This window comes from Sebastes fasciatus, chromosome 16, assembly GCF_043250625.1.
Source record: "Sebastes fasciatus isolate fSebFas1 chromosome 16, fSebFas1.pri, whole genome shotgun sequence".
Taxonomy (NCBI): Eukaryota; Metazoa; Chordata; class Actinopteri; order Perciformes; family Sebastidae; genus Sebastes; species Sebastes fasciatus.
The window spans coordinates 14,953,307-14,975,135 of NC_133810.1; the positions used below are offsets into that span (position 1 = coordinate 14,953,307).

At 42.1% G+C, this 21,829-nt stretch overlaps 1 protein-coding gene and 1 long non-coding RNA gene across 3 annotated transcripts in view; one reads left to right on the forward strand and one right to left on the reverse strand.

The window, feature by feature from the left end:
* The window catches only part of rtn4rl1a (reticulon 4 receptor-like 1a), a 96,777-nt gene extending 94,620 nt beyond the window's left edge, over window positions 1-2,157 (forward strand). The window contains exon 3 of the mRNA XM_074610444.1: window positions 370-2,157. Within this exon, the coding sequence (XP_074466545.1) occupies window positions 370-1,269 (900 nt within the window). The 3' untranslated portion in view covers window positions 1,270-2,157. The remainder of the gene's footprint in view (window positions 1-369) is intronic.
* The window catches only part of LOC141752461 (uncharacterized), a 143,984-nt gene that overhangs the window by 106,865 nt on the left and 15,290 nt on the right, over window positions 1-21,829 (reverse strand). The window contains exons 3-4 of one of the 2 annotated variants that reach the window (XR_012590262.1): window positions 15,990-16,029; window positions 14,682-15,895 (exon numbers count right to left, since the gene is read on the reverse strand). The exons of the other annotated variant lie outside the window; for it this stretch is intronic. This is a non-coding gene — a long non-coding RNA (uncharacterized LOC141752461). Of the gene's footprint in view, window positions 1-14,681; window positions 15,896-15,989; window positions 16,030-21,829 lie in introns of those variants that run through there. 2 annotated transcript variants of the gene reach the window in all.

Genomic DNA, 21,829 nt, shown 5'->3' on the forward strand with positions numbered 1-21,829 from the left:
TTTTTTAGCTACTGCCCGCTGGAATCTGTACAGATCACCGGCTATCCAACCATCCTGCATCCAAAAATAATACCGACTTTGAATTCCTTACATAGTCCAGCTATTGCCTGCATTTAATGTGCTTTGTTGACGTAATTCTGTGCAATAAGGCAAACCTATTCTTTATAATACTGTGATATTATTAATTTCTTGTGTGATGCCAGAAGTTAAAAGCTGTTACATTAGGATAAGAATGTTTCTTTTTCCAATAACAATATATCACAATACAACGAATGAATGTATCATACAATATCAAAGTGATGTTCAATGCACGGCACCCCATTTTAAGCATTTTTTTTTTTCTTTCATCTTCCCCCTACATCCTGGCAGGACAACCAGTTAGAGTTCCTGGAGGACGATCTGTTCATCGACCTTCTGAACCTCAGTCATCTCTTCCTGCACGGCAATAAACTATGGAGCCTTCGCCAGAACACCTTCCGTGGTCTGGGGGTCTTAGACCGCCTGCTTCTCCACCAGAACCGAATCCAGTGGGTTGACCGCCAGGCTTTCCATGACCTGCGGCGCCTCACCACCCTGTACCTGTTTAATAACTCCCTGACTGAGCTATCCGGATCCTGCTTGACTCTGCTGCCAGCCCTGGAGTACCTACGACTGAACGACAACCCCTGGGAGTGTGACTGCAAGGCGCTGTCGCTTTGGGATTGGCTGCGGAGGTTCAGAGGCTCCACCTCCTCTCTGATGTGCGTTTCGCCGCCGGAGCTGGCGGAGAAGGACCTGAAATCGCTGAAGAAAGAGCAGCTGCCCAGTTGCCTGTCAGGCGAGGGTCATGCACACGGAGCCCCAGGTGGGGAGACGGAGCCTGGGGAGTCTTTGAACCACCTGAATCGTCACAGGAACCATCACAACCACCATCAGCGGCCGTACTTGCCCCACGGGGATCAGTACAGCTTGCCTTCGCCCTCGCCCCTGCCGCGGCCACCTAAGGGAGGCCGCAGAAACTGCACCCGCCGGGGCCGCAAGGCAAAAGGGGGGCTCAATGAGGTGCAGGTACTACGGGAGGGGGGTGAGAAAGACTATACTCCAGACGAAGGTAAATATGACCTGTCTGGAACTGCGAGGAGGAAGAACAAGTGCATCCCCAGAACTTCTGTCGGCCCACCAAGTGGGGTCCAGAGAATCAATAATAAAGCAGGGTCACACTTTGCAGATTCTATTTTCTGTTTACCATCAGCTCTGCTGCTGTCACTCATCTCTGTCATCCTCCGCTGAGACAGGAAACGGACACTTTTGTGCTGGTGATGCAACCTTATGATTCATTCTCCTGAACCACCCTGCCCTGGCTCTTTAAATGAGGCATGTGTGCATAACTGTGTGTGTGTGTGTGTACATGACTGTGTATAAAGAACATTATCAAATATCTACTGTCCAAATATCCCTGCAGTATTAAAAAGGCAGGAATCTTTACGAGTCATAATCAAAACATGGAAGTCAGGGAAAACAATTTAGCCCGTTATTTTGATGATGTCACCAAGGGAAACATCAGGAAAACTTTACATTTGTCTCCGCGGCATCGATTGCTTCACTAAATTTGTGTACTTATACAAACTCTAATAACATAAAAATAACAAGCCAATGATTCATTCAAGTAATAGCGAGAAGAACGCACAATCAAATCAAATCAGTTCAAGGCCTCTTGACAATAGCGCTCTCTCAGTGCACCATTCATCTGTCACTCACGCTGAGACGAAGACTAGTCATTCATAACTGTCATGACTGCTGCTGCTCACCCAACAGCACCTTAAGATCCAGAAATAAAGTACTGCACACATAAGTGGCGGTAAAATGAGTCATAGCGGTAATAACTACGATCACTATATATCTACTACATGTCTCGCAGGAAGGTGAACCCACTTTAATGCAAATCTGAATCCTTTTAAACTCAACTTGGAGTTATGGCACATCTATGACTCTATAACTGACAATTCTTCAAACTAGTCCTGTTAAAAGGAGTCTGTTGTCCTTGCAAAACCCATCAACTTAAAAGCCATTCAAAAGCCAACCTTCATTATAAAGAGCCAACCGGTCACAGTCAGTGTAAATGAGCGAGTGAGTGAATGTGTCACTGCTTGTATGAGTGTGTGTCTACTAAAAGAAAAATAAACACTAAAGCCATGCGGGTAGAGCGACACTAGATAAGAGTGCCTAATGAGAGCCAGTGGCCAACGAGGGATGGTTTCATTCACTCTTCGACCTCTTCACCGGCTACAAAAACAGAGGCCTCAACGAGCCTGAAAGGTCAACGCGTGCAGGCCAAGGAACAGCTGAGGCCAGCGCCTGGCTCACTAAACTTCCAGAAACTGTTATGTACTTTTCCTCTGTAACGCTGTGGAGGCCGATGGGACAAATATATATCCTTCAAGCACAGATCCAAATAGCCACAGGAGGGTTTCAAATGCCCTACAGTCAGGGAGCAGTCCTGATGACCACCACAATATATCTCCTGCAACGGTGTCAACAACTGTTTAAACTGGAAAACAACAGCAGTTGAGAATCTGTGATGATCACCACGGGGCAAAGGATACTGACAAACTTCTACTGTCCTCTCTGGTGTTTCTATTGCGCTCCAAAAACAGACGGACTTGATTGGAACCCTGATTGGAGAGTTGGATATTAATGCTGCTACGTCCAAGAAGGACCGCCACTTTCTGAGGCTCCGGATTCTTCTTCAGGAAATATGACAAGGACAGAGAGGACTATGGGACACCTGCATGAACTGGAGCGGTTCAAGCACACACACACACACACACACACACACACACCCACCCCTAAACGGAGCCCGATCACCTTCACAGCCTTCCTGTCACACTGCAAAACTACTAACCCCCCTGTCAGCCCAGGGCTTTCAAATCCTACAGCAAGAGCACCACAGGTTTTGACTTTAGACCTGAACCATTTCATTCACTTAAAGTGCTCAACTACAATATGGTGAATCCTGTACAGATGCACACGGGCACATCCGGGTACCTTAACTAGCCAGTAATGCTTATTTCTTATAGCATTACAGAGTTATAAATTCTATTTTAAGAGATGGAGCCGCCCTTGTATGCAAAGGATGACTTATAATCATGACATGCTGATAAAAAAAAGCACAAGAAGTTATTAGTACGGTTTGCTGGCAAGCTAGAAATGTGTGATTTTGGATGGGAATCAAAGAGCAGGAGGCCACGTTTGTACCCTGCTTGTGAACGTTTCCTGCTGAGCCCCGCCTTTTACGTGTCTATCTATCTTAAATGTTGGGGACGGAAACCGAAGCCTGTCACTGGTGTCATTCTCCTGACATGTAGGATTAGAGACCCCTTCTGGTGAACTTGTTTGTGCTGCTGTGAAACCCAGAGGTGATGTAAATTGTGTCTGTTTATTCCTGTGAGGATGACTTTTTTTGTAAGAAAAAAAAAAAACGAAGAAAGAAAAAAAAAAAAACTCTCCGTTGTGTCTCGGTAGTTCCCTAAAAAAATAAACAGGGAGCTAGGAGCTGGAACTTTATTTTTTATTCAATACGATTATCATCATTATTTCATTTTTTGGTTTTCCTGACTCATTCAAGATACAGTGCACTAACACTACACTGCCCCCCCTCCTGCTCCTCCTCTGTTTTGTTTTCTATCCTCATATTCATCCCTCTGTCTTTGCCTCCCTCCTCCTCCTCACCTCCCTCCCTCTTTGTCTGCTTTTTCTCTTCCTCCTTCTCTCTCGTTGCTCCCTCCTTCCCCCCCTCTCTATCTCCTTATTCTTTTCCTCTCCTCTCTTCCTTTGTGCAACCCAAATATGTTTTGTATGTGGTTATCAAACAATGCCAGACTCAAAAGCTGTTTATAAATAACATTAAACAGAAAGTGTCCTCAAATGGCTGAGGTGGTCTGTGTTTGTTTGCCTCCCTTTTATAACATGCACATCTGTATGTGTGTGTGTGTGTGTGTATGTGTGGCTAATAGACAGACCTCCAAAATGAGCCCTGAGGCTGACTGATAAGCCAATGCAAGAAAAGAAAAAATAGTTAGATAGTAAAAGAAAAGGTAATGGAATAAGTACGCACATTCATCTACTGCTGGGAGAGAAACACACCCACATTTAACCAGGATATATTCTGGCCTCCTTCATGCCCTAGTTTCACTCACACACTCAGCATCCTCATATAAAATATGCATCAGAATGACTGTAAGCACACACACACACACACTCACAAATACACACATCTGTCGAGCTGTATTAGCTGCGAGGGAGGTGTCGGGTCAAGGTGAGGTCAAATGGAGCGCTAGCATGCGCTACGTCCGCTTTGATCGTTTGTGTTCACATTCGTGTGTGTTGGGTAATGCACACGTGGCACCGGGATTGTTCTATGTCTGTGTGTGTTTGTGTATTATGTGTGCGTGTCCACCGGTGTACCGAGCATGCCCGCTGTGATAGCAGATCCAGCCTGACAGCCGGCGAGGGCAGAGGAAGAGGTGTGCCTCTGAGAGACAGTATCACTGCTCGGTTTGTAAAACAAAGCTGACAATTGGGAGAGAGAGAGAGAGAGGGGGAGAGAATGAGTAAAGCACGAGGATTTAAAAGGCAGAGAGAGGTGGAGATATCTGTGAAAGAAACCAATGAAGTAGTTATCAGTAGCAAACAGACTAGCAGCCAGGGGAGAGGACATAATACGGGTGGCTGCAGCATCAGCTCCGAATTGTTGTTCGGTCAATCGCTGCATGTGTCCCAAACGAAGGCCGGGCTGCAGTTTAAATGTGTTTTTCCTTGTGTAGAGACACTTTAACATGTGATGAGGAGCAGCGTTTTGAATCAGAGCACAGAGCTGCTGTCTCAATGAGTTCAGGGAGAATATGAAATATGAATTAGTTTCCAAAAAAAGAAGCCACACGGGTAAAAAAAGGCACATTAATTATGAAGGGGCTTAAAATTTCATATATATATATAAGAAAAATAAAGAATGGCCAGTGAGGTTGAGGGAGGAAAGATGAGTGAATGGAAGGAGGGAAGAAACAAATACACAAAAAGGAGCAAAGTAATGAGGAAAGGAAGAATAACAAGACTCGGTCAAAACCGAGTATATGGCTGGACCGTGTATGGACAGTGTGTGAATGTGTGGCTAAATTGTTCCACAAATAGTCAGTGGTCATGTCTATAATGTTACGTTAACGTTATTCCATCTAAACAATCCACCAAAATCTACTTCTGAAAACATTTTAAGCGAGAAATAGGCGATGCCACTGCCACTGCTCACGTTGCTCTCTTTCTCTCATTTTAGAACTAGATTGCCTATAGTTTCACAGCTTGATCCAAGTTTCATGAGCCGGACGCGTCGCGCTGGACGGGCTCATTTTCATAAAATAGGGCTGTGTATTGGCAAGAATCTGGCGATACGATACGTATCATAATACAGGGGTAAAGATTCAATATATAGCGATACTGTAAGCGAAGCGATATATTGTGATTTTTTTATTTCGTTTCACGAAAAAACTGTCATAGTATAAAGAACACACCGTCCATACACGATTTTATGATGGGCAAAAATAACACATTTATAATGCAAGCAAAAAAACTGCATGGTTTTTGTCCCAAACTGCATGTGATTATCATAAAGTAGGCATGCCTGTAAAGGGGAGAGTCGTGGGTTCCCATAGAATCCATTTTCATTCACATATTTTGAGGTCAGAGGTCAAGGGACCCCTTTGAAAATCGCCATGTCAGGTTTTCCTTGCCAAAATGTAGCTTTTGGAGAATCGATACAGTATCGCACAACATTGATTTAGATATTTTCCAAAGTAAAAGTCCCTAGTCTGGTCTAGTGTTAAAAAAGTTAACAAAAGTCGTAGAATCGCAATACTTAAAAATTGCAAAAACATATCAAATCGGCACCCAAGTATCATGATAGTATCGAGAATCGGGAGATAGGTGTATCGTCCCAGCCCTAATGATTGGAGACAAAAGTAAAGGAATTCAAAAGATGTAGAGATGCGGTTAAGGACAATCAGAGGAATGTGAGAAGTTAAGGAAGGAAGAATTTTAGGGAGAAAACAATGTATTGAGGAAAGAGTTGTGGAAAGAGAGGGACGCACAGAGAAATCATCCATAGAGACACATGTATACAGGCTTCATGATCAAACAGAAGAACAGCTCATCCACTGGTTCAGTCCCTGAGCTGAGGATCTGAAATAGCCGCATGTGAATATTTATATATGCCTATGTTCCCTTCCAAAGGCAAAGAGGCCAAGCAAAATTGATTTCTCCGTGTGAATCCCCGAAGAGTTGAGACTCAGCAAAAGAAAAGCAGGAAAAGAGCAAGGGAGAGTGAAAAGAAAGAAATAAAGCACCGCCAGAAAGAACAGTGGGAGATTTTGTGAAACAAGCGGAAAGCTAAGAAATGGCAGACACCTTCAGTGAAATGCAAATGTGTGATGTTTTCCAACCAAACTGATGCGTACACACCATTTGTCCTTTTTTCACTCTCTCTTCCAGGAGCAGAATGTTCCCACTACGTGATTTGATTTTCGTTACCGTCGCCATCCAAGCGCATGGCATCCATCACGCACCAGCTCACATGATGCCTTACAGTACCTTCCTGTAAGCACCATTTAACACCAGCCGTCTTTTGTACCATAACTCCATCAGGCTTCGTTACGCTCATTACAGGCAGATATCTGATTCTAATTAGGAGGAAGGTCAAAGTGCGGGGCCGTAACAGAGGCAACGAGGACATGCAGCCGTCGAGTCAAAACATTCACTCGCGTTTTTACATTTATCAACAGTTCCTTTTACTCCACCTCGGCCACACTGAGTGGTTCCATTATTCAATATGTCTACAACTTTTTAAAGGGTAACAAAAGTTCATGTGCACATGAACAAAAAGGCGAACAGTTGGAGACCTTTTCAACCTTTTAGCAGCAGAGTCTTACACGAGGAAATCTGAGAAATGGCATTTTAATATGCGGCTGATGTCTTCATCATCTGTTGTATGTGTGTGTGCACGCTGAATCAAACGTGTCAGTGTGTTTTCATCAGTTTTAAGAGTCTTGCTGCGGCTTTATTAAATGTTTCATCATCCCGGGTTAATGTTTTAAATAAGTGAAAGTCTCTGTATCTGCGCTGTAACACGGCGCCCCGTGTTGTCAGAAACAATATTTGTGTTTCTAACTGCATTTTTAATGCACTGTTCCCTCATCCAAACAATCACAAAAACAGATCAAACAAATCAATTGAAGCTGCAGGGAGGAAGACAGTAGTCAGGCGTTATTGTCACCATGCTGGTTCCCGTCTGAAAGCTGAATAACACTGACGAACTGTGCTTGAATAGAGAGTATTTGTGGTCCTAAATAATAAATACTTCTAAAAAAAATCTCTTTTTAGTTTTTTTAAGATGCTTAAGCTCAACCAACGCATTGATTTTTGATCTTGTCACTAACTATGTCCCAACTTCTGAGCTCACATTCCTATCAAACCAATGTACTTTGCTGGGTAAGTTCAGTTTTGTAGGACTGTGCCATCTCTCCTGCTGACTCTCGTCATTCAGCTTTATGATATCAGAAAGACTCGATTGGTTTGACTGCTTCAAGTCACCTGCATAACCAAGCAGCTCCTCACAAAGTGTTACTATAATATATACATTTATGAACCTGTAAATCTTATCAACTGCCAAAGTCACAGTCCAACTGGATTTGCTGTAAGACTGCCAAGTCAGCAATGAAGAGGCATCAATGAATTGATGACTCTGGACAGGTAGGGCAATTTCTAATTAGACCTGAACTTCAAACATCCTATTGAACCACTTGTAAATCAACAGTATGAAAGCATCATAAGGCACCAGCCAAACAACAACAAAAGAAAAGTTAAGAAAGTAATTCATAGATCGAGATAGATGGTAGATAACATAAACACGTAATGTCATGTAATGGAATGATCCCAAACAAATCTTTGGCATTTCAATTTCTTATTGGCCGACATATACCCCAATAAGGATATATCTGTAATAGGCTAACATTAGCGTATGTCAGTTGAAATCAAATCAACACTGAGATAACATACAAATATCCAGCAGCCAAGCACACAAACACAGACAGAACAAATCCCAGACATCCACTCAGGACATGCATGTTAGCACGAGCAGAGGATACCTGGGCCTACCTTTGCAAAGTGAATCAGTGATCCATGCTGGATCTCAGCGGTGCTCTCATCTTGAGGCTAATAGCTGATATGGCAACCTTCAAGGAGAGGGGAGTTGCATCTGCAGCATGGAGTGGACCCACATAGGATTTTTTTCCTCCACAAAACCATCCTGAAGGGACATGATTGAACTGTTGGCAGGTGTGTATTTATAAAATGCTACATGAGCAGTAGCAAGAATTTGTAACTTGAGTTTTTTACAACATGGCAGCAACAGCAGAAGAAAAGAGGAGGCATCTAAAAGCTGGTTTAAATAGGCCACATTAAGGGCAGTATAGGATAGTCAAAGAACGTATTATTGCTAAGACGTGAAAGTCAATTGTTTGTTCCATTGCATACTGTTATAACTATTTACTCAATAACTTATTTACTTGTTAAACTTCTTTGCACGGCCGCTTCCCAGAGGAGCATAAAGTGAGCGATGGACATAAATGGTAGTTAGAAAAATCCAGCACACAGATTTTGAGAGCAATCTCAATCTTTTTCATGTCAAGGACCTCCAAAATAGATGAACAAGAGACCACAGACCATGGATGTATAAGAGGTTGTGTGTTTTGCCCTGCATGTTAGTAAATAGCCTGCAACTACATTAAATTCTGTTTATGTCATGCTACTAGCTACTGGCCGATAGCTGGTTGTTTGGGAACAGAGACGTTAATACATTCACCACGGTACAGGCTTATAGCATTCAGTCCATGGGTGTATTATAAGATTATAAAAGTGATGATATACAGCCAATATATGCATTATTACAGCCGCATACAGCTAGCAGGACCGGATATATCATATGAACGTGCAGGGCGGTGCAGTAGCGTGGGTCTCATACCTGAACACGTACAGTTCATTATGCCGAGGAAAATAACTAGGACATAATGATTAAAATGAGGGCTATTTAAGTGTTCGGCAGCGCCATCTAGCGATTATTGTCAAAAAAGCACTAAAATTTCATCGCTTTGCTTCTATACTCTTTGCTTTAGTATAGTATGTGACATGTAGCAGTGCATCAACCAGCATCAACCCAAACTTAGTGGTTGAAGGATTAACTACAGTTAGAAAAAGCACAAATGTCAAACCGGAAGTGCCTCAATTTTAACAAACATTAGGTCGACTTACATTATTAATTTCTTGACAAGCTGTTAAAGGTGAAAGTTTTAGTTGGCAACTCAACTATGCTGGCAGAAATGCTAAATATAATTTAACCAACTGTACCTAAATAATATTAGCCACAGACTTTAAATACATATGATAGCTATCTTCCATTTAGCGTTAATCACATTTCAGCTCCTCAAACAAAATAATACCGGTCACACACACACACAGGAAATACACCTAAGCAAGTTTTACCAGCAACTTAAACAAAGACACCAGAGCAAATAAAGCTTACCTCTTCAGATCTAAGTGACAGCGTCACGTCATAACAGCTACACATTGAAGCTGGTCAAGGAGCTAATTTTAACTACTTTACAGTGTGCTACCTCTGGAGTCTGAAAAGTGATGCCAATGCTGAAGTGCCTTAAACGTGCATTCTTTCTAACAGCCAGCAGGGGGCGACTCCTCTGGTTGCAAAAAGAAGTCTGATTGTATAGAAGTCTATGAGAAAATGACCCTACTTCTCACTTGATTCATTACCTCAGTAAACAGTGTAAACATGAGTTTATGGTCTCAATCTCTAGTTTCAAGTCTTCTTCAATACAGCATGATGTTCATTTAGTAAATTATGGTCCCATTTAAAGTCAAATAGACCATAAAGCAGGGGGTGCTTTAGGGCGTGGCCTTCTGGTTGCAAAAATAGACATGGCGATGGCCAAAAAACAAGATGGAGACGGTTAAAATGCCAAACTCAAGGCGTCCACTTCTTATATATTGTCTATGCTACTTTATATAGGCTACTGTTGTGTAGTTTGTTCTATAACAATGCATCATATTTTATAAACTCAGTTTATCCATGTGAAATCTTAAAATGCAAAGTAACTAGCAACTACAGCTGAATGTAGTGATGTAAAAAGAATATTTCCTTCTGAAATGTAGTGGAGTATAAGTATAAAGTAGCAGGGAATAGATAATATTCAATTTAAGTACAAGTACCTCAAAATTGTACTTACAGTACTTAAGTAAATGATCTTAGTGACATTGTTACAGAAGTGATATCTCACTGAATGTGAGACAGAAAACGAGCTAAGGTTACTCAGAAGTTGACTTTTATCCAAATTACAGGATTAAAAATAAATTTAGAGCGATCTCAACAACATGCAACTCATAATTTTTGCATTATGTGTACTTATGTTATGCATACTGCATGCTATGTAGACAACCAGGCCTTTAGTTCATAAAAAACAAATTGCAATTTATCAAATATTTCCCCAAACTATGCAGTCCTACCTGAAAAAGGAAGCAGACTTTGTTCTATTTAAAGTGTCAGTGCAGCAGCTTCAGCACATTGTAATCATCGGGTTGCACAAGGCAAATGCACCATATGGCCGACAAGAGTACATGCACAGACTCTGCTCCTCCGAAAGTTATGAACGATTATGAATCTGTAGTCAGTAGCAGACGTTGGGCGATGTTGAATTTTAATCCTCTTAGTCCTGAGTGCAGGGATCAATACTGTACCAAACCACTGTGAACTCTCTCATGAACTTGGCAAATCTTACTACGTCTGATAAATTGGCACATGGTTACGGAAATTCATAGATAATACAGAGAAAGTGGACTGCGTGAGAGTGGAATAAACAATGACAATGTCAGTTTACATTCCTGTGGCACAGCTGTTAACAGTGGAGAGTATCTCAAAGTGCAGTAGGCCAGTCTACAAAAGAGCCCATCAGGCCTCGGAGCACAATACTGAGACTGTCCTTCTTAAAGTCAAGAATGACTTTCGTCTGGCTGCGGACGCCGGATGATGTTCAGCTGTAATCCTCTTAGCCCAGAGTGCAGGTTTCAACTCTGCACCGCTCCATTTTGATCGGCTGTGTCAGAAACAGTCAGTAAGGTTACTTATACGGCTTCTCTTATTGTGCCATACATAAATCACATGAGGTCAAGAGGCCAAAACATGTTTTCATGCATACAACAAAATAATTTGAGAACTATTGGGAAATTTGAATAATTTGTCCCACAGTATTTTTATACAGCGCAAGTTTAAAAGGTATAATATGTAATCAGTTCCTGATTGTAAACACACCACACCTCAACAGCTCAACGAGCAGCGATGGTCGAGTGAGCTATAGAGTGACTGAAGAGAGAGAGAGAGCGGCGTTAGTGAGAACAAATCAGAGAAATTAAATGTTATTTTTCTAATTGTTTCCCGGCGGTTATGTTCTAAAACACACAGCTAACTCCGCACAACTCTACGGGAAGTGATGCAGAGTTGCCGGATTTTGAATGACTGCAGGCTTCCTGTCTGTTGGCTCAGCGCTGCTCTCGTCAAACTACAAACACACTGATCATAGCTGCACTCACAGCACAGAGAGGAGCAGGGGGGATCACTTGAACACATGGCATGCACATAACACAACCCGTTGACATCTGTGAAATACGGCCGTTTTGTATCTAACAGAGTAAAAGGGGGACTTGTGAGTTGGTATCAGAAGCCTTTTTGGACCTCACATAGCCTTTATTAAGTGTATAATTAACATTATCATGTTTCATGAAAGAAATAAACTAAGACAAAGAGGTGTATACATACTGTCACGTACAGTATGCGCACAGGCGTGCACGCATACACATGCTAATACATCCACAAAAGCAGAGGTTATAAACTAAGATGCACAGCGGGAAATCCGTTAAATGTTTTGTATTTAATAAACCTATAACATTATCATGTGTCATAAAAGAAATAAACTATAACGCAGAGGCACAGGCGCTCATCTACATGGTGTCACTTGTTTATGCGCAGAAGCGTGCACGCACTCCCACACATGTTATATGTCCACAAAACCAGATGTTATAAACTCAGATACACAGCAGGAAATCTGTTAAATGTTTTGCATCAATAAACCTATAACATTGAGCCACTTTCAGCGGTTACACAACTAATTAAAGGATAAACAACATCTTTAAGCCACATCAAGAACCGGTATGCAATTACAACCAGATACATAGCCACACAACGAACGTATATGGTAGTTGTTTGTAATTGGCTAGGGAGGGGGGTGTTTTATGGGCTAATACTGTACAATAAGAAATGACTTCCATTACCAAGCTGTATGACTTCATTTTACTTATAGCTGTAAAAGTATTTCAGTTTAGTTTTTTTATCAGGAGAGAATTCAGCTGAGGGCGCACAGTGACCTTTTTTAGCCCCTAACACCGACACTGGCCCAAATGCTGTTTGCTGACACCCAGAAGCGTCGAGAGTAAAGCAAAATAATAAGAAAAGAGAAAATCCAGGAAGAGGGGCTGCAGGGTCTCTGCAGAAACAGACACCGCCACACACTTCTAGTGGGTCGTAAGTGATGATTGAGAGGGATTCATATTCTATCTATTCTATATTTTGTTGTTAATTCTTGCATATTATACCTTTAATGTAACAGTGGTATGAAATGTGTGGCGGTGTAGCATAAGGAGTGTAAGGCACTGCATTGTTGAGAGGGAGAAAATGGAGCAGTCCTCAGGAGTAGTAGTTGATATTCTCAGGAATGCTTTCAATTAAGGGCTTCTCTCTTTCCCTTATTAATTAAAGCCTAAGCATTTAGAAAATTAAAACCACATAGAGGGGGCGAAATGGAAAGAGAGAGAGAGAGAGAGTACAATGACTTAAGTGTAGGTGGCTTGTGCCTTGAGCTTTTTGTGTGAGCGCATGCACATTTTCACATAATGGCAGACAAAACAGTCAGGAGGAGGGAGAAAGCAGGGTGGCAGCTAGCAGGACTCAGAAAAACCAAATGAGAAACAAAAGAGCTGCTTGTCATCCTCATCTTCTCCTCCTCTTCATAACCTCACCCTGTTTATCTGACTTGTGTTGCTGATTCCCTGATCCATCATGGTTTAATCTGGTTTTTATGAGCCTGCCTGAGCCATGTGTGTGTGTGTGTGTGTGTGTGTGTAGCAGGGGGCTGGTTACAGCACGGAATGCAGTGTTTATTTGGTTATCATCAATTTCAAGTTACAAGACTGCTCAGTGTGTCCTTAGAGACCCAGGCTGATGTAAGTCCTCAAGGCAGGAATACTACTGACAACATGTTGTATTGGTATTTACTGACAAATCCTTTGCGGGGATGGTTGCCACAGTATTTATCATCAATACGGACACAAATTTTGTTCAGTGGGCAGCTTACTTGTAGACCAGTAGAAAGTCGATTAGAGACTAGTGGATGTACGCAGAGGGATCATCACTGGCTCCAACACATATGCTGTATATCTTTGCAGGAGACACACAACAACCAACAGTCATAAGTGATGCTTCTCCTCTTTTTTATTCCTTTATTAAAGCAGGTAAAAGTTTCACTGAGATTAAAATGGAGACAATATAAACACGCCATGAAAACTGCCACACATTACACAATGGAGCATATAGACAATACGTCAGCTGAACTTTTTTTAAAAGGATTTTAAATTCTCGAGTGGCCATCCAAATAAATTAGGATACAAAACCTTTGACTGAGAGAGTTAAGTGAAGTCGGTTCTTAAATACCGACTTGAATTCATCAAAAGTAATCACCTCAGGCAATTTCACTCGGAGGAGCGTATTTAACCCCTCAAACCTCACCGACCTGCCGGTGGGTCAGTCATTACAAACCCACAGAACTTTATATTAAATCTAAAAGTTTCCAAAGACACCAAATACGCTGAAATTGGGTCGTGTCTAGAAGGTGACCCACAATTTGGGAAACTCTCGAAAGATGGTTAAGGTTAGGCATTGACCTCAAATAGTTAAGGTTAGGCATTGACCTTCGAATGGTTAAGGTTAGGCATTAGCAAGATTTATCCGGGAATTTATAAAATGTTGGCGTGTCATAGTCATAATCTGTACTGACTGCAATGTAAATCCATCTGCGTAAATATGCTATGCTCAGAGCTAATGATGTATAGAATAAAAAGTGAGAAACAGCTTTGGCGGATGACTCCAACAAACACAGGATTTGTTTCACAAAGTGTTGTCGAGTTATTTTGAAGTTAGTGACGTGTTTATTCGTGATGTTTGTGACGTGTTTTCCGTGCAGATGTTAAGTTGTTTTTGTACTTAGTTTAAGTACTTATTTTAAGCCCAACCATGATGGGATTGACACGCGGAATGTCCATGTAATGTCGTGCTATTTATACGCCTTCCCGTGAGATCGGGGTTGAACAATCAGTAACAAATAGTGACATGTAAGTTTAAAAAGTCAGTTTGAAAAAATCTGTTATAACATAGCCACAACTTTCTTTACTGAATGCAACAGAGTGACTAAAATCTGCAGAATGAATTCTCCAGAAAACAGAGGGAATCCATCCATCACTTGCCGGTTTCGTGATAAACTCAATAGAGCTGCGAATTGCTCATGCTCGACTAAAAAGTCCCCTGAAAAAAAGCGATCCAATACTCATTGTCACTCACTGTTTCTCTCTAAAGCTTTTCACAGCTCCCCGTCCGAGAGCCCATTAATATCTGAAGAGAAAGTGATGGAATTGAAATCTTCCTCTTTTTTTTTTTTTTTTTACTGGGCAGAAAAGCTGTCAGCAAATTATGTGGGAGGACAGCGAGTTGACAAGATTTGTCAGTTTTCACTCTCTTCCTGCTCTCTCTCTCGCACACACACACTTAGACACATTGGAGCAGGGAAAGCCCATCGCCCTTACTAACCAAATAAATAAGAGAGCCACCAAGAAGGACATAAGGATAAACATGCTGATTAACATGTATTACACTTTATTGGCGTCTCTTTCTCTGCTCATTATCCTCGCTGCTTCTTGTTCCTTCCATCAAACCCTCCCTTCTTCTCATATTCTCCATCATTCTGTCTACTTTTGTCTCACTCACCCACTCTCCAACTCTGTCACCTCTCCTTATGTCTCACATCTCAGTCCCCGTCCCCTCCTCCCCCGCCTCTCCTGCCAGATGCCTATGATTCACATTCAAAATGTTTATACGTCCTGCTGTTCCTCTCTTTCCTCCCACCCTCACACTCTTACCTCATCCTCACGGTTTCTCCCTCTCTTTCAGCTCTCTCTCTCTCCCTCGTTCCTTCTCCCTCTTTCTTCTTCTCCCACAGTTTTCCCTCCCTCCTCCTGTGCCTCTCAGATAACTGTCTTCACCGCTGACACTTTCATCCCTGTAAGACCAATAGAAACGGAGGAGGGTGCGACACCCATGTCACCCTGTCACTCCCTCTTCATCCCTCCCATCTTTTCTTCTGCAGCAGCTTCCTGAGATCCATCGCTTCCTCCATCCTTGTCAAGTAAATCACCTCCTCTCCTCCTTGTTACTCCGTGCCACCGTTGTGCTGTGACAAAGTTGCATCAACGTCCTCTCATGTCGGCCTCAATAGAAGTCTGCTATGTGGTTCATATATGGTTCAGTGGCAGACCAAAACAAACAAGACTACTATATAAGTTCCCTTTTTCAACATAGAGCTATATAACATTATAAGATTTAGGAAAGTTTCAGTCGTGTGTTCGGCTATAAACTTGCAGCATTGTCTCATTTTGAATTTCTAACCTGTATCTGTGTCTTGAATCGTTCCGTAGGTGGCAGTGAGGACTAAAAAAAAATATGGTTAAAGTTGTAGTTACCTTGATTAAAGAAAATTCACAAGTTCCAGTTTCAACAAAAAAAAAAAAAATCTCTACTTTACCCGAGGCTGCTTTTCAGGCAATTAATGAGCCTCTGGTGACCTTTACAAAAAAAGGAAAAGGAAACAAACTTTAGTGGAAAAACTTCTGAAATTTGCATAGTTTAATATTATATATATTTTTATTACATAACATATAATATATTTTCCCCCATGTATAGATTCAAGTTAAAACGGAGCTCTAACATCAGAACTGCGTCCATAGCAACGGTCTGTTATATAGAATGCTGTGATTGACCAATCGGAATCGAGTATTCAGCACATCTGTGTAATAATGATTGTAAAAGCATTTCTATTGCCTCCGCACGACTCTCAACACGGCGAAAGCTGAGCCGGCGGTTCGTAGATAACGGTGCTAACAGTATTAACAGTGAAAACAACGGCAACACTGCTGACACGGCTAACGGTGTTAACCTGGAGGGTGGGTGCTACGCTTCTGCGACGGCGCCATCGGTCGGGGTGGCGTTATCAGCTGTAACCGCTGTATGAGAGCAATGCAAAGCGGCGGGCCGTGAGCTTGCCAGTGGGGCACACTCACATGCATGAACATGCACTAAAAGCATTCACGGGGAGTTGCTTTCGGTCACAGCAGGCAGCCGTTTTCAGCAAAAATGCTTTAAAAACCCTATGTATTTCCACCCAGATGAAGACCCTGTGAGGTAGAAACCAGTCTGTATTTGAAACCATTGATATGCCACACTAAATAAAGGATTTTAACGTAACATCTCTCCTTGCTCTGCCAAGGATTGTATAAAGGATGTTTCTTTTCTCAGTAAAAAAACAGTTTTTCTGAATCTCACTGACACTCTTTGTGGTTTAAACACTTCAGCCTGATGTAGTATTTGGCCTGCAGCGCTGGCAACATATTACAGCATCCAATAACCACATCCAACTTCTCCCCAATCACTTCATATATGTGACTGCTGCTGTGTGGCTGGTTCAACGTTTAAAAAGAGAGCTCAGAGAAAAACACAGCGTATTTCCTTTTCATACAATTTCAGTGCACAAGGAGTCTTAGCTTAAGTCACACACATGCAAACACACGCTTGGGTGACTCAGACAATGTGCTCTGGCGATACCAGATTGGGAGGGGGGGGGGTGTTACAGCAGACAAATACAGCTGGCCATGCTTGTACACTCCAGTAAACCATTTGTTCTGCAAACACACATGTCAATGCTCCAGACACAAAAACAAACACGCACAGTTGCCCACATGCGCGTGAAGATGTTCACTTAGCACCGAGTTCTGTCGAATAAATCCGGTCTAGATCACTTATGTAACATGTCTCGGTTGAATTGCCATCATTTTCAAATATCATATAGCCTTTTTTGCTTTTTATCATTTTACTATATTACTTTATTTAATCACCAACTACAGTATCATTTTACATGCTGAGATTAAAATAATGCTGATCTGATGAGGCTCCAGACTGCTGACTGCTCAAACACGTGCATGTTCTGTAACATCCTCTTGCGCAGGCCTTCACTTCTTCCAGATCAGCGTTTTTTCAACACTAATAAAGAGTCCTCTATTTTTGGCGTAAGAGACAACTGATAGAAATCCGACCCAAGTTTTTCTTTCACATAACAAAACGCTGTCCCATTAGAAAGTCGGGCCGAGGCAAGCAGCATGAAGCGAAGCTCCATCTGGCTCTGTCGGCCAGTCCTCATTATTTCTGCCTGCCCAGTGGCCCAGTACCACACAGGCAGCTATTTACTGATGACAACTAACTTACTCCACAGGCCAGGGAACTTTTGCTCATGTTCTCTCTTAGGACTTCACACAAACATATAACCATGCCTCTCAGGTATTACTCCTGTAGTTACGCACACAGACACGCACACTCTGTCTCTGGTGTATTGTCCCAGACAGATAGTCCTGCTCCCTCATAAATGTTAACCTACATTGTGTGTGCGTCCTAGATATGCCTGGTGGTCTGCATAGCCCTTCTATCTTATGAATGTGAACAGACACACACACACACGAAGCTAAAATACTGCACACACTGTAACATAAGTGCAACTAAACTGTGGCTCCACCTTAAGACAAATACTGTACATCAGCCTTTTAAGAATATATCAAGAATTAAAGAACGTATGTCTCAGCAAGATTTAGGAAAACGCTGTCTTCACAGGTCTCTCTAAAACAGTGGTTCCCAACCTATTTTCCTTGAAGCCCCCTCCACTGTTATTTTCTGATGCAATCACACTAAAAAATGACAAATCCTCAAATAAAATCCTCAGTTTGAACAAAGTGATTCAATGAGTTCGTCTTTTTTTATTGAATCGTCAGTGCGTGCCTCTCTCGGTGTGCTGCAAGTGGGAGAGCAAACATTTTTTTGACCTCGGTGAAAATGTTAGTTTTTGAAAGGCTAAACGCCAACAAATATGTACTGAAGCTGAATATTTCGTTAGATAAAAACATGTTGTGTATTTTGGAAATTATTACATTTATCTTTTTCCAATAAATGTTGACTTTTAGACTTTACAACACTCTGGAGTTATTGGAAATGTTTGGATCACACAAGTCGAAAACAATCCTACACAGCCACCACTGGAATCTAATTCTACAAATAGTATAATACTAATAATATTAGTGTAGCCTGATCTTTATCTGACACTGTGCACAAATACCAGGTTTATAAAGAATGTGGCCTACTAAGAATCAAAAAACACAGGACGTGGTGTTAAAATCTGTCCCTTGCGCCAATAGGTGGTGAGCACCTGACAGGTGAGGGGTTCTCAGAGTTTGTGGGAGGGTTGACTGGGTTGTGACATTTCATGACAATTGGGCACAGGCCATATCATCAGTAGTGTACCCTTGTATCATCAGATGTTTCAGCCTTTTAACACTATACACCCTCCACAAAGGCGGCCAGCTGCAGGGTGATCAATCCTCAGCTTGTGTACTGTGCCCAAGTGTCCCGAAATTCACCTTGCTGCTGGGAATGGCAGACGGCTGAAAGGCTGACAAGTGGGGGTTCTCCAGTGGGTTATGCGGATGTATTTGGAGCCCTGCCCGGATCATTCCGCTTGAGCCAAATCCACTGGGTGCTTCTTTCAGCCGCTTCTGAGATTGCTCTGATGGTCTACTTTGGTGTTCCAGCCTCGCTGCTTCGCTTCTGCTGCTAGCTCTGCGTAGCGCAGCTTCTTACGTTTGTAGGCCTCTTCAATCAAGTTTTCCCATGGGACTGTGAGCTCTACTATGTAAGCAGTCTTCAGTGAGGGGGACCAGAGTACACAGTCTGGCCTGAGGTTGGTGGAAGCAATCTCGGCTGGAAAAATTAATTGCTGGCCGATGTCTACCAGCATCTTCCAGTGGCGGGCAACGAATAAGCGTCCTGTGTCTAACTTGGTGGGAGGGTGTTTGGGTGTTTTCTGTCCTTCTCGGACAAATGCTGTTGCCTTAAGGGGATTGGTTGCTCTCAGGGGGGGGGGCAAGGAGTTGGTCGACCGTCGCTTGTCTTCCAGAGCTGATGCCAGGCTCTTGAGGACCTGATTGTGCCGCCAGGTGTATCTGCCTTGCGAAAGGCTGGTCTTGCAGCCTGTCATGATGTGTTTGAGAGTCGCTGGAGCTGGGCAGAGGGCACAGGTTGGATCCTCGCCATACGACTGATAGAGATTCTTTGGTGATGGAAGGTCGTATGTCGCTCTAATGATAAACTTGATCTTGCTTGCTTCCATTTCCCATAGCTCCCTCCAACTGATTTTTCTTCTCTCCATGCCTTCCCATCGCATCCATTGCCCCTGTTTTGCAAGAGAGACAGCCTTTGCACCTCTTGTGGCCTCCTCCTGTCGGCGCACCTCCTCAACCACCAGTGATCTCCGCTCTGACGCTGTGGTTTTTCGCCAAGTTGGTTTACTTGCTGTCAGGCCAAAGCCTCCTCTTCCCTGCTGGCCCCACAATGTCTTTGTGCCTTAGGGCTCATGTAGCTTGCTGTACTGCATCGGCTGCTGTCCATTTTTGCCCAGTTTTTAGGGGCAGTGCAGCATTACTGATGGTCTTGTCTCTGGAGTGTTTCAGTGTCATTTGGAGTCTTACTTTAGAACACTTGTATTCCTCCGTTAGACTGGTGAGAGGCAGTTCCAGGATCCCTTTGCCATACAGGGCGATGTTACTCAAACATAACATACAACCTATCTCCAAGGGTTGCCATGTTGTAGTAAAGTCAGCTGTTGTGAAGCACAGCTGCAGGTCTTGGAAATAGGTCTTGACCAGTGTAGTAATGGGCTCTGGTACGTGGAAAAAGTTGAAGGATTCCCAGAGGAGTTCATGGGGAACTGAGCCAAATGCGTTTGCCAGGTCAAGGAAGATCACATGGAGGTCCCTTTTTTCTTTCTTGGCTGATTGGATCTGGTTCCAAATCAAAGATTTAAAAATACATTTCTGACCTGCCGCTCCGTTAACAACAGTCCAGACCTCTCAGATAATCCGGGACAGGTCTGCTTAATATGGCCCCTAGAGTCCAAACGAAACATGGAGAAGCAGCATCCAGTTTCTATGCACCACATATCAACTTTTCATTTGCCACTGCATTTTCCGTTGCATTCATTCATATGTTAATGAAATGAAATTCTTTAAACCAAAAACTATGGGTTAGTGTATATTTACTTAGAGATAATCAAATGCTAATAATGTTACACAGCAAATATACATGCTGGCAAATTGACCTACATTATTTACTGCTTCATTTTATGAAAACCCTTCACCTGGATCCACTATTTATCGCAGCCCTGACACTCATTATAACAGCATACTCAACCCTACAAGATCAACTGGTAAGCCAGACACTGAATAACTCGACTGCTCTGAGTATCACCAGGAACTCAGTGGACTCTTCATGATCACTTGACGTTAAGTGGTACGGAGGAGGGGAGGAGTTCAACGGTGGGTTCGCAAAACAGTTCAAAAGGGAAAATCGTGCAAAAATAAATAAATGCAAAATACATAAATACATAAATTTTAAAATAAATATTAAAAAATAATAATAATAATAATAATAATAATAATAATATATGCCAAAATACATAAATAAATACATCTACTTAAAAATAAATAAATACATTTAAAAATGAATGGATAAATACATAGAGAAATAAATAAAAAGGAAAATTAAACAGAAGAGTAAATAAATAAGGGGATTAATACAACGATAAATAAATAAAGAAGCAGCAGAAATATCAATGTATGTCACGATCTATCAATTCATTAATGGCCACGTTTATTTTTAATATTATTTTTGCTACATTTAATGACATATTTATTTATCGAGTCATTTATTTATTAATTTATTTTTGATTTTGTCAGGTTCCGTCCTCCATAAAGTGGAGCAGCAGTGCTGAACTATCCAAAATTGTTCAAAATGCTTCAGCTCATGTTTTATTTAGATTATAACTCCTATCCTGTGCGGGCGGTTACAAACATATTCTGAAAATAGATGAACAGTAAAACAGTTGACAGGTGTCTTGTGTACAAATACAGCATTATGGAAATATGAACCAGTTTCAGGGTGCAGATACTGTACTTCTTCCTGTGACTGCAAGCTGCTGTGTGTTTCTCACTGCGTACCTCTGTGGACCTTACAAACACACACTTAGCAGAAGGAGGAGTGTCACTCATCGAAGCAGCCTACTCACAACATGTTGCCTTCTGAGTCAGTGCATTTGGAAACAGAACAGAACCATAACTTAGCAGCTACACTGATCAATTATTTCCTTCCACTGAGCCCGAATGCAGCATATTACATACAGTATATTTCCGCTTCTTTAGCTCTCTCGTCCTCACAACTGTGGTCTAAGGGATTGGAGGAAGGAGGAACAATGTCCTCCATTCCGTCTTAAGA